The following is a 13,205-nucleotide window of genomic DNA, read 5'->3' as shown; positions in this document are numbered from 1 at the left end:
ACTTGCTTTGCAGAAGAAGAGGATGTGAGTGTACCTCACGGTCTCAGAATTGCACAATAACTTTGAAACGGATGAAATGCCGATTTTAACAAGTCACTGCTGTTCTGTTCCTGTGAAGAAAGCCTCGCTTACCCAGCGTTCAGCTGAGGAGACACACACGCCCCAAAACTGATGGTTAAACGTATGCCAAGCCTGGTGACAGCTGACCCCCCTTTCTTAAACTTCCTTCCACGGAAGTTAAAAAAAAGAAGAAGAAGAAAGAATTAAACCACAACTGGATGCTGAAAAAAGAAACTGCACAACTAGACGCAGCCATGGCAGAGGGCAAGACTGGAGGCGCTGGGTTGTTTGCAAAGCGGGTCCAAAAGCAATTCAGCCGAGCCCAAGAGAAGGTACCGTGACAGAGAGGTTTCCTTTACTTTAGTAATACTATGGGAGGGGCGCATAGATGGCCTGCTCTTTCACTTCTCCACAAAATGGATCTCAGAAAGCAGAGATTAGACAAAATTGGGAGGAGGAGAAGGGGGGTTCCCTGCCTCTTGCCCGGATTGTTCCAGTACAGTTTTGAATGTCATACATCAGGGTGGGGTACCTGTGTGGCCATTCAGATGTTGCCAGACTCAGTGGCGTAGCGTGGGTTGTCAGCACCCGGGGCAAGGCAAGTAATTTGCACCCCCTAACCTGTGGATTTGCGGCCCCTAACCCGTGGATTTGCGCCCCCTAACCCTAACCCCCAGATGTTGCGCCCGGTGCGGCCGGCCCCCCCTGCACCCCCCACGCTACGCCACTGGCCAGACTCCAGCTCCCATCATTCCAGATCACTGGCCAAGCTGGCTGTGAGTTCTGTTTCAGACATTGTTGGGCTCCCTACAATGTTCTCCTCCCCTGCCTTATATGTTGGTCTGTGTTGCAATAAGGTATGCAAAACTGTTTTAATGTAAATTAGGGGTCCCTTCACACACACATATACAGGGGTACCTCAGGTTACATACGCTTCAGGTTACATACGCTTCAGGTTACAGACTCCGCTAACCCAGAAATAGTGCTTCAGGTTAAGAAATTTGCTTCAGGATAAGAACAGAAATCATGCTCCAGCGGCGCGGCGCGGCGCGGCGCGGCGGCAGCGGGAGGCCCCATTAGCTAAAGTGGTGCTTCAGGTTAAGAACAGTTTCAGGTTAAGTACATTCCTCCGGAACAAATTAAGTACTAAACCTGAGGTACCACTGTACTTTAACCCAGGGGTCAGCAAGGTTTACCTCACCTGAGCCTGTTCACTCCAGTCGAGATCCCTCTGTGGGCCAGATCACGCGCATCCGCGATTTTCTGCGTCTGTGCAGACACGATTTCCAGTGCCATGGAAGTGAGTCCCCATGCTGCGCTGCGCCAGTTTAGCGCAGCACGCAGGGACTCGCCAAGCAGGCGGCTCGGTTCAGGGGTGGCTCGGGGGCCGGTTAAACAACCCCATGGGCCAATGTTGTCTTAGGTTGCCAACCGCTGCTTTAACCAGTCTTTTGTCCCCTCTGTCGAAAGGATATAAACAGTGCTTTTTTATTAAAAAATAGTGTTTTGGGATACTCTCATTTCCCTACTCATATTGAAATACTGCCCTTCAATTTAGATTCACAAAGTGTTTAGGGGTATGTGTACCCCCTGCGTCCCCCCAGAAAAAAAGCACTGGATATAAATATCTGATAAAGATGGGTTTTTCCTCCAGTCATTCATTGTACGAATAACTGTATGAAATGGTGAGTCCAATGTAATGGTTGGTCATTTTGCTTGAACCACCTTTCCTATGTTATATAGTCACCATTACAAACATTAGACTCTTTTGTATAGTTTTTTGTATAGTTGAGCAGTTGTTGCCTCAATTCTGTGAGAAGGGACAGAATTCTGTCGTGTGTTGGCTTGCCATAAGTCAGGATAATTCCTAACATGTCCTGGTTTTGGGGTATAAAAATGGTGTCACGGGGGAATTTTGCTGAATGTCCCAGATGCATGGTAACACGATGGAAAAAGCAGGGGAAACAGCTGCATTTTGCATTTCCTAAATAAATAAACAGCTCAACTATTTTGGGGGGGGGGTTACTTTTTGAAATATGGCAACCCTAGTCGTGTGCCCAAGGTACGAGGCAGGTCAAGTGTTTGCTCATTGGCACAAACACTGGACAGGGAGAAATCTTAGGGGAGGGGTGTTGAGTCACTTACAGAAAGTCATATTTTCAAAGAAAGAACCTTTGTGCTAAGCATGGCTCTCTTCCTTTTCAAAGGCCTCAAGACATGTAACACATAATGTTGGAGATCCCCTTCTATACACCCCTGGTTCGATTTTATCTGACACCTGCCAGCCATGCCAAATTTCATCAAGCACAGTAAAGTGTTCTACTCAGAAGGACATTTCTTACGTAGGACAGTTTCTACATAGCTCTCTCCTTTGTCTGCTTCCTCACCTAACTTGCCTTCTGCCGGTGGTGTCTAGGAGACGGTGGCTGAGTAGTCAGAACAGCCATTATTTGGTTTAAATGACCTGGTCATGTCATTACTAAGGTTTAACCTGAATGCAAGAGACATGAGATTACACAAAAGATTAAATTTAGATCCTGAATCTCTAATACCAAACTGAACCTAAAAACTCATCCCCCCAAGTGTGGATCCTTATTAGGAATGGGGTAGAAAAATCGGTTTGGTTTGGATTTTAATGTGAGTGTACCTAATTCTCACTTTCCAGAACAATTTGCAGACTGAAACACAGCTGCTCTTCAAAGTTCGCAGTTCTCCAGCTTTTGTGATGCTGTTCTCCAACCAAATAATGCATATTACCAAAAAGTGTGCATATAGAATGCATTATTTTAGGGGACTTTGCTTTCAAAAATGTGTCTATCAGGCTAAAATGCACATATTGGGGGGGGGGATTTCACTAACTGCACAAACTAATGCAGAAATGCGGAGAATTCAATGTAAGACTGGAACAAGAAAAACGGAGAGGAACCAAAATACACAGATTTTCCCACCCCGGATCATCATGTAGGCAAAGCGGCACCATCTCTGCACAGGAGAGAGGCGGCGGCAGGCTCCGGTTTGCAGAAGTACAAATGTTCTGGAAAAACCCTCTAGGGGCGGGGCGAACCCTCAAAACAGCCCAATGAAAACTGAGTATGTTCAGTAAGCACAGAATGCTGGCTGACTGTTGAGAAGGACCAATCAGAAACTGGGTGGACTTGGGAGGAAGTTATCTGGGAAAGGGACATGGCTGGCTAAAAACTCAGGACAGGAGCACTCTCTGCACTGCAGCATTTTGTTGCAGGTCTCCCTTGCAGGATGCACTAAGGGTGAACTGGTGTAATATGGAACAGGGTTCACAATTATCAAAACAATCTTTATTACGGTCCAGAGACCCGACAAATCGTTATAAAGCAATGCACAATTCATACAGCCTACCTCCAGGTTAAACAAGCATTTTGTTCAAAAGATAGGATCATTGGTTCTTGCAACCACCAATAAAAACTTTGCCACTTCTAATGTTCTAGCGTTTGTCCGGTCTTCCAATAGGAACGTAACATAGTGAGCCTCTGATTTTCCCGGGAAAGGTACCAGTAAGGGTAATATCAGTTCAGCCCTGGCTTGCTCATATTTTGCACAGTGCAGCAAAATATGTTTTATGGAATCGATGTCTTGAGCACACGAGCAAAGTCTGTCCTGGTAGGGAACTCCTTTCAACCTGCCATCCAACACTGCAGAAGGAAAGACGTTTAGTCTGGCTTTGGTGAAAAGCCTTCGATAGTTTGGTACTGTCAGGTTTTTAATGTAAGATGTTAACTTAAAGACATGCCCATATTGTACTCCTACTGCCAGCAGACTACAGACTGCGTGTGATCGAGATGACAAGTCACTGTGTGCATTATCCCATAATCTTTGGGCGCCTTCATAACCCAGGTAATACAGTTGGGGGGCGTGACAGACCAATAGAGATGGCTTTTCTAGCCATGGTTTTCTGCCATTTGCTGACAAACTACTCATTGGTCAGGTGTTGGTACAAACCCTTCCCTAGATCAAACACTGAAATCCTGAGCCAATGTTTTAGGGCAGCCCACCACGCTTTGGTTGAAATTGGGCATTCACCAGCTTCTAACAGAAGTATGGAGTTGGGGACGCAGTTGGGTATTCACAATTAATTCTCAAGCTGTGTTCCAGACTTGGAAATTTAAGTGGCAGGCATGCACATCATAGCTGGCTTAGCTGCACCTTGCCCTCCCCCTGGGAGGCTTCACACTGACTGACTGCCTTTTAAATATTATTTTTAGAAGTGCAGCATTGAACATTCGTGTTTTTCTCCATGTATTAGTCATGTGCCAGACCAGTGGAGATCCCTAGAGCCCTGTCCTCTCGTCTGTTTCCTTACTGCCACTTAATGGATCCAAGAGGAAATGCTGTGCTAGGGTTCAACCAGAAATAGAACTGGGGTGATGGCCTCCCAAAATCTGCCTTCCCAGTTGTAGAGTGGTTAGCTGGGTCTGCCCTTAAATCTAGCCTTGCCTCCCCATCGTCCCCGTCATTGCACTATTTTAAAAAGGGGGGTTCCTTTCAAAAATAAACAAGATGATTAATACCTTTGGCCATTTGGCATTTGATCTTAATGCCCTGCCATCCTGAGAGAAGACAGGTTATGGCTAAATTATGGGGGAACTGTTTTTTCCCTCTCCCTGGGTCACCCTGGGAAGCTCCATGAGGGGAGCTAAGAACAAAATTACAGTCAGAACTGAGATCCTAGAGGTCATTCAGCCCAGGCCCCTGCTCAGTGCAGAATATGCAGTGCAATATGCAGCTACTGTGCCACATCCCTGACAGATGACCACCCAACCTTAGCATAATCATCTCCAGCAAAGAGGGGAGGGCCAGCCACCTCCAGTGGCAATCTGTTCCACTGTCAAATGGCTCATATCATTAGGAAGTTTCTCCTAAAGTTTCTCTCCCTCGTACCTACGGGGCCACCTCTCCCGGTATGCCCCACGGAGAGCCTCAAGGTCCATAAATAGCAACACCCTAGAGGTCCCGGGCCCTAAGGAAGTTAGATTAGCTTCAACCAGAGCCAGGGCCTTTTCAACTCCAGCTCCAGCCTGGTGGAACGCTCTGCCTCATGAGACCAGGGCCCTGCAGGATCAGATTTCTTTCTGCAGGTCCTGTAAAACGGAGATGTTCCCCCTGGCCTTTGGCTTGGAGCCAATTTGATTCCCTCCCCCTCTTTCTTTTTTCTTTCTCCTCCTGTGATCTGGTTGCATTTTAATATTTTAATGTTTCTATATTTTAATGTTGTGTTTTAATCTTCAAATCAAATCAAATTTTATTAAACGGTCACAGACCAGATTAACTCGTACAGCTAGTCAGCAAAACATAACACCGGAAAAAACAAAGGACAATTTCAATACAGATTAGGCCATAACAGCAATTTAAAATTAGACAGCATAAATAAAATTAAGTATTTGCCTTTGCCTGCATATTGGCATTGGAAAGCTCTTGTTTCCTGCACCTAATAGCGGCTACACAGAATTTGGCAACATTGATCGTAATTTCAGGAACCTTATCTTCTACCAAGGCTCTCATACGTTGGAGTTCTGGTTCATTTTTAAGCTTTTGTAGAACTGGGGCAATAAAGGTCAGGCGTAGATCCTCGTAATAACTACAGTGCAGCAATACATGCAGACTTGTTTCCACTTCCAATGAGCCACATGGGCAAACACGTGACTCATATGGTTTGCCCTCATATCTGCCTAGCAGCAGGGCAGAGGGCAGAACGTTAAATCTGGCCAGGGTAAAGGAGTGTCTGTACGTAGGTATTTGTAAATCAGCCAGATAATTTGCGGGTGAGAACCCTCTCCCAAAGTCTCTAATTGTGGCATGTTTATCCATTTTGCCCATATGACATTGCAGCTCTGTGTCCCTAATGCGCTGAAGCACTTGACTTCTGGCTCTCTCATATCCTGCCGTTATCAAGATCTGCGGGTTTTAATCTTGTTTTTAAGTTGTATTCATTCAACTTGTTTTTATTATTGCTTGTTAGCCGCCCTGAGCCCGGCCTTGGCTGGGGAGGGCGGGGTATAAATAAAAATTATTATTATTATAAAGTTAAAGCCTCACCAAAGCTACTGTAGAATCCTTTGCAGGAAGCCACAAAGAGTCAGTGCCCAAACGGCGTAGCCTGCAAGTGCAACAAAGTTTGCTACTAGGACTGGGAAACAAATAACCGTGGATCTCATAACTGTTGGCAGACATTTCATTGGCTGCCTGTGGGATTTGTTGCTTTCTCAGCTGGTGTGATTCTAGCATTGTTTTACACCTACAGAGTTGTGGGAAACAGCAGATAAGCTACTTGTTTCGTTCTCAGCCACAAAACCAGGTGATAGTTCTGTTAGCGTGCTAAAAAGTATTATCTGCCCTACCGAGCATTCGCAGATTAGGTTTGTCAGGTTGCAACCCGGAGACCCACGCTGTCATTGCAATTTCCGCTAAAGCATATGCAGCAGCTTCTCTGAATTCTATCCCTGGTACTTCTGAGCATGCCTTACTTCTGCTACTATGAGACATACCTGGAACTCTGCTTGGGACGGCTGGTGGGAAAGAGGCAGGCCAAAGGATGGAGGAGCCAACTTGGCCCGCAGACTGTGGGTGCCCTGCATGCGCACTCCATGCCACACCATCATGACATCACATCATGATGTCAAGACAGCACAGCAAACTGTGCGTATGTTCCCATGTTGCTGTGACACCAAGGCCTGCACCTCTGCCACCGGGCCTCTGTTGGGGCCTGCTGTGGCCACAGACACAACAGGAAACCTCATGCCTTGTGAGCATGCAGAAACACATGTCCGGCCACTGCTGGAAACAGAATTCTATACCTCTTGTGTTGTTGTTTAGTCGTTTAGTCGTGTCCGACTCTTCATGACCCCCTGGACCAGAGCACGCCAGGCCCTCCTGTCTTTCACTGCCTCCCGCAGTTTGGTTAGACTCATGTTTGTAGCTTCGAGAACACTATCCAACCATCTCGTCCTCTGTCGTCCCCTTCTCCTTGTGCCCTCAATCTTTCCCGACATACCTAATGGGACCTTTTTCAGCTCCAGAAAGTCAGTTCCTGTGTTCTTTTGTGGCTAACCTGCTATATCTATATACCTGCCAAGTCCAAAGAGAACCATAGTGAACTGACCTAGACCCTGTGATCATTATATGAGACCCTTCCTCACGTACCCTCTCCACCAGAGGTCTAGAAGGTGGCAACATGAGAATGGGCCATTTCAGTGGTGGCTCCCCATTAGTGTAATGCTCTCCCCAGGGAGGCTTGCCTGGTACCATTGTTACATATCTTCAGGCGCCGGGCAAAAACATTCCTTTTTAACCAGGCATTTGGCTTTTAATTATGGCCTTTTAGAGTGGGTGGGGAGTTTTAATGTGTGTCTCTCCACCCCCACCCCCACCCCGTGTTTAGTAAGTCGTTTTGAGTTGCCATGCCAAAAAGAAGGCTAATAATAATAATAATAATAATAAATAAATAAATTTTGTGTGGGTGGGGCTAAACCGGTTGGTTTCCTTTAACCCTCCCAGTAACCAGTCTGTTGGTCCTGATAAATGCTGGAGGAAATCCTCATAGGAAGATGTGTGCATGTGTGTGTTTTTGTTTGGTTTCTGTGTAATCATAATTGAAAATACCAGATGGAAGCAGGGAGGGGAAGGAAACCGCAAAAAAGGGGATGTTTCTGAAGGCAGTGGCTGTCGCTTTCTAGCCCTGGGTGCCTGGAGAGGCTGTTGTTGACATGGTGGGAGAAAGCATGTTCCTTCTTTGATATAGTAACTTTAACTGACGACAGTGTCATGGCCACCCCCCACCCCCAGCAACATTCACTCCTGCAAAAAGGAAGTGCTAACTAAGCCAACAAGTGCATTGTGGGGTTGTTACAGCTTGCACAATTATTTTAAGTTGGGAGATTCGTAGGAACATCATCTGAGTACCGTCAGGGGAGTGGAACTGGGTGTGCAAAAATTAGCTTCCTTTCCTCACACGCATACACAAGTCCCCAGTTAGCTGCAGGAATGGGGACAGTCTGCTTGTTGCCTGGTCTCCGAACACAGCTGGAAATGCACAGCGGCTCCACAGCTATACAATTTATTGTATTACACCAACTGCAGACTCAAGACCAGAAGACGAGTCTGATGGATCAAGCCAGTCCGGCATCCTATTCTCACTGGGACTGACCAAATGCCTTTGAGAAACCTACAAGCAGAACCCGAGCTCTGCCCATACCTCTGGTTTACAGCAACTGTCTTCAGAAGCACACTGCCTCTGACTGTAACCGTAGCATACCTCTGGCTAATAACCACTGACAGCCTTCTGAAAATCCATGCATAGGAGACACAATTGAACCCTGCAGGACCCCATAGACCAGGGGTCAGCAGACTTTTTCAGCAGGGGGCCAGTCCACTGTCCCTCAGACCTTGTGGAGGGCCGGACTATATTTTGAAAAAAATATATAAATGAATTCCTATGCCCCACAAATAACCCAGAGGTGCAACTTAAATAAAAGGACACGTTCCACTCATGTAAAAACACCAGGCAGGCCCCACAAATAACCCAGAGACGCATTTTAAATAAAAGGACACATTCTACTCATGTAAAAACATGCTGATTCCTTGACCGTCTGTGGGCCGGATTTAGAAGGCGATTGGGCTGCATCCGGCCCCCAGGCCTTAGGTTGCCTACCCATGCCATAGACCATGGTTCGGCAAATTAAGGGCCACAGACCGGATCCGGCCCAATTGCCTTCTCAGTCTGGCCCATGGACGGTCCGGGAATCGCCGCATGGATCTCCAGTGTGTGGATCGCCAGCGTGCACATTCTCTCTCTCCCCCTCACACGGTGGCGGCGGAGGAAGGGGGCGGGGCTTTGTTGGTGCCAGCCCCTCTCCAGAGCCCTTTCACGTGCCACTCCTCGTCCCTCGTTCATTTTTTTCTTCAAAATATAGTCCCCACAAGGTCTGAGGGACAGTGGACCGGCCCCCTGTTGAAAAAGTTTGAGAACCCTTGCCATAGACCAAAGGGATGAGCACAAGTCTCCAGCGCTACTTTCTGAGGCCTCACTGCAACTTGAAAACTTGAGCCATTGCAAAACAACCCCCATCATAGCAAGGACGCCCAGAAGGATACTACACTAGTGGCCAGAATTGTGGAAAACTTTTGGAAAAAGTGTATTTCTGAGGTTTGATGGCTCATAACACCTGATTGGCTCTCTAAACACTCATGCTCATTGGCTACATTCAAATGAAGACAAGTTCGGCACATCAACCTAAGCAAGTTGTGCTTCCTTTTTCTGGTTATTTGGCTATAACTTTTGATAGAATACAGAGAATTGAACAAACTTTGTTGCATTACATTCTTCATTAAATTATCTTTCATAGATAGATATATTTTTTTTTGTATTACTCCAAATAAAGGTGGTGTTATGAGCCATCAAACCTCAGAAATACACTTTTTCCAAAAGGTTTCCACAATTTTGGCCACTAGTGTATGGCCGAGGGTATTAAAAGTCACTGAGAAGGTGAAGGCCTGCTTCCAGGCAGCAGCTTCGCCAAAGAACATTTGTCCTGCAGTGCTTTTAAAAAGGTGCTGGATAAGGTCCCTCAAGAAAGGGGTATGCAGGAAAATGGGTTGCTGATGGGCACATTTGCAAAATAGTCATGGCCACCACACACACGACCTGCGGCCTATTCTATTGGTTACAGTGGTGTTTTTTCAGATTTAATTTCAGCAGTGGGAGGGACTGACCCTCCAGGTGCTGGGGACAGCATCTGTGGATACAGGTGAGCTCACAGGTACCATGTTGGCACCACCTGAGGCAGGAAGGACATGCATAAAGCAGCCTCAGGTGACTGATCCTTCTAATTCAGTGGTGCTAACAAGCAGCAGCTCTGCAAGGTTTCAGAAAGCGGGGTCTTCCTCTACCTGAAACTGCCAGTGTTTGAATCTGGGATAGTCTGTGTGGAAAGCATGTCGCCCCCCCCACAAAGGTTTTGCACAGGTGTCTTTGTTTTGCATGATGTCACCAACGCGGATGGTCCCAGCAGTTGACGGCCTACCATTTGGAACAAGCAAATATTAGCACAGCTCGCCCACCCTCGCTGAAAATAAAGTGGTACCTCGGGTTACATACGCTTCAGGTTACAGACTCCGCAAACCCAGAAATATTACCTCGGGTTAAGAACTTTGCTTCAGGATGAGAACAGAAATCGTGCAGCAGCAGCACAGCAGCAGCAGGAGGCCCCATTAGCTAAAGTGGTGCTTCAGGTTAAGAACAGTTTCAGGTTAAGAACAGACCTCCGGAACGAATTAAGTACTTAACCCGAGGTACCACTGTAGTTTCTTTTCATTTTACCCAGACAGAAGCCTTACTGAGCAACACTCCTTGATATAACCCACAGGCTATTTATTTTATTAAGCATATTTTTAAATCTTGCCGTTTATTTTGCTTCCATTTGGTTCCATAACCATTTGGAGAGATGACTGACTGAAGGTCACCACTGTGGGAAACAGAACGTCCATGGAGCATTTATTTAAAAATCAGTCTTGCGCCTTAACAGCTCAAGTAAAGTTACATGCTTTGCGCAGTAATGCTGTACAATCTTTCTTTATTTCCCTGTCACTGTAGGTTTTGCAGAAACTGGGGAAAACGGTGGAAACAAAAGATGAACAGTTTGAACAGGGCGCGTACAATTTCCAACAGCAACAGGTTGTATTGCACACGAGAGTGTGAGCTGTTCCCTGCTTTCTGGAAATTTTGGGGGTAGTGGGGAATGTAATATTTTTAGGATTGTTCCATGTTCTCGCAGTGTTTCTCAACCCTGGGTCTCCAGCTGTTGTTGGACTACAACTCCCATCATCCCTGACCACTGGTCCTGCTAGCTAGGGATGATGGGAGTTGTAGTCCAACACAAGCTGGAGACCAAAGGTTGAGAAACACTGTAAGACCAAGCATCTCTAGTGTACCTGAAACTGGAGTTGATCCCACTCAGGTTTTATAGGCCCTCTGGTTAGGCAAACCATGAAAGATTCTGGCAAGCCTCAGTCTACAGACTTGTTTGGCCCTAAATTTGCTGTAATAAAGCATACTCTGCTTAGGCCACTTCTCCACATTTCCGTGGGTTCCTGGGTGGAAACAGAGAATAAGGAAAAAGAATGGATTACAGTGGTACCTTGGTTCTGAAACGCCTTGGTTTTCAAACAACTTGGAACCCAAACACTGCAAACCCGGAAATAAGTGTTCCAGTTTGCGAACTTTTTCAGAAGCCAAACATGCTCCGTTTTGAGTGTTACACTTCTGATTTGATTGTTATGCTGAGGTCTGTTTTCGCTATTTATTTTGCATTTTTGTGGCTCTTTTTTGTTTTGTTTTTGTGACTGTGTGGAACCCAGTTCAGCTACTGTTCGATTGATTGTGTGACTGCAGTACATTGTTTATTGCTTTCATTTTATGCATCAGTGGTCTCGTTAGATAGTAAAATTCATGTTAAATGGCTGTTTTCTTAAAAGATACTGAAGAAGGGGAATTAAGCGTTATATTGGGGGGGGGGGAACCATTGTGAGGAGACACACACATACACAGACCCACAGACAATCTTGCCCCAACAGTAGGTGTGATGTTTATGAAGACCCTGAAGGTGATGGACCACTTTGGTAATTTTGGACAGTGGTCTTACTAGGGTTACAGGATTCCACTGTTTAGATGGCAATATGTGTTACTACTGGTGCAAGTGGGTGGTTTTTAGACTCTGGGCGTAACACTGTTATGGTGGTGGTGGTGGTCGGCTGTCTTTCGATGGTGTTCCTTCGCTTACTTAAAAATGTGATAAAGTAACCCTGCTGCCTTTGGAGACCCTTCTGTCCATTTTGCTGAATGGGAGCTCTGGACTCAGGCCCTGAAGTCCTGCCTTTATGGTACCACTCCCATAAATCCACAGGCTTCTGCCTTTGGTTCTTTTTTTCTCCCCCTCCTTGTGTTTTGTTGTTGTTTTAACCGTTTAGTCGTGTCCGACTCTTCAGTGAACTAATAGGAGCAGCATACAGAAATGTACAGATAAGACATCTGATGCAATGACTTCTTCCCTTTTCACTTTATTCTTTTGCCCCCAGGCTGAAGGTCACAAACTCTACAAGGACCTTAAGGTTTTCCTCAGTGCTGTGCAAGGTACAGAAAGCCAAGTCTTAATACCTGTAACGTTTTCAGCCCTCGGCAGCCACCGCTTAAGGCAGTTCCTTCACGGTGCAACTGCTTCACAGGATGTTGCCTCTTTGATGAAAGGTCATCAGCTTTGCCATCTTAAGAGAGCGAGATTGCCTGACAAGATATGTTTTTTCAAGCAGATGCTCCACTTACGGTTGGCTCCTCTCCAAACCTATCCATTTTTCCAAAACTGGAAAATTATCCCACCCTTCCGTCAAGTGGCTCCTGGCAACATCTCTTGCCCCTTTATCCTTGCACAACAACCCTGTGAAGCAGATTAGACTGCGAGATTATGACTGGTAATGCCTAAAACCCTGAAGAGATGTTAGTGTCTACAGCAGTGGTTTCCAGCCAGTGTGCTGTGGCACCCTGGGATGCCTTGAATGATGGTCAACACTGGCCTCTGTCCCTTTGCCCTTCCCTCCCTTCTCTGATGCCCTCCTGTGTCTCCGCCTCCCAAAGGCTTTCACGGCTGTTTGTTGCAGCAGCCCTGGCTACAAGCTCCCCAAGTGAATGGTGCCTCTGGGGCTGGCCGGAGGGTGCTGGTTGCCAGGAGCTGAGGCGGCCTCAGAGTAAGCAAGCAAACGGGTGAGGGAGCCCAGCCAGCCAATTCACCAGCCCTTGCTGTTGGGAATGGAGTATGGACAGACAAGTTCCAGGTGTCTGTGGCACAGTGTGAGGAGGCACCTCTCTTTAGAGTGGGATGGGGGCAGCTCAGAGACCAGGGGCAGCAGCAGCAGCTGCCCAGATGACTCCCAAGGAGAGGGGAGAGGAGAGGAGGCTGAGGGAACACTCCACAAGGGAGGGTGTTTGAGAAAGGATGAGAGGTTGCCAGCTCTGCAGGCAAGGGGGGACCTAACTGGGCTCCTGAGCCCCCCAGGGGTGCCACAGAAAGAATGGTCAAGGGAGCCGTGGACTCAAAAAGGTTGAAACCTCTACAGTATTAAACTAG

General features: G+C 46.8%; 1 protein-coding gene across 1 annotated transcript in view; it reads left to right on the top strand.

The window, feature by feature from the left end:
• Positions 1-13,205, top strand: part of BIN2 (bridging integrator 2) — a 37,124-nt gene continuing 23,919 nt past the window's right edge. Inside the window, exons 1-3 of the mRNA XM_083599262.1 lie at positions 1-392; positions 10,682-10,762; positions 12,163-12,217. Of these exons, the coding sequence (XP_083455388.1) occupies positions 279-392; positions 10,682-10,762; positions 12,163-12,217 (250 nt within the window). The 5' untranslated portion in view covers positions 1-278. The remainder of the gene's footprint in view (positions 393-10,681; positions 10,763-12,162; positions 12,218-13,205) is intronic.

Source organism: Podarcis filfolensis (assembly GCF_964270895.1).
Source record: "Podarcis filfolensis genome assembly, chromosome: 2".
Taxonomy (NCBI): Eukaryota; Metazoa; Chordata; class Lepidosauria; order Squamata; family Lacertidae; genus Podarcis; species Podarcis filfolensis.
The sequence above is the reverse complement of the archived record's forward strand: the minus strand, read 5'-3'. Positions and strand labels throughout refer to the sequence as shown.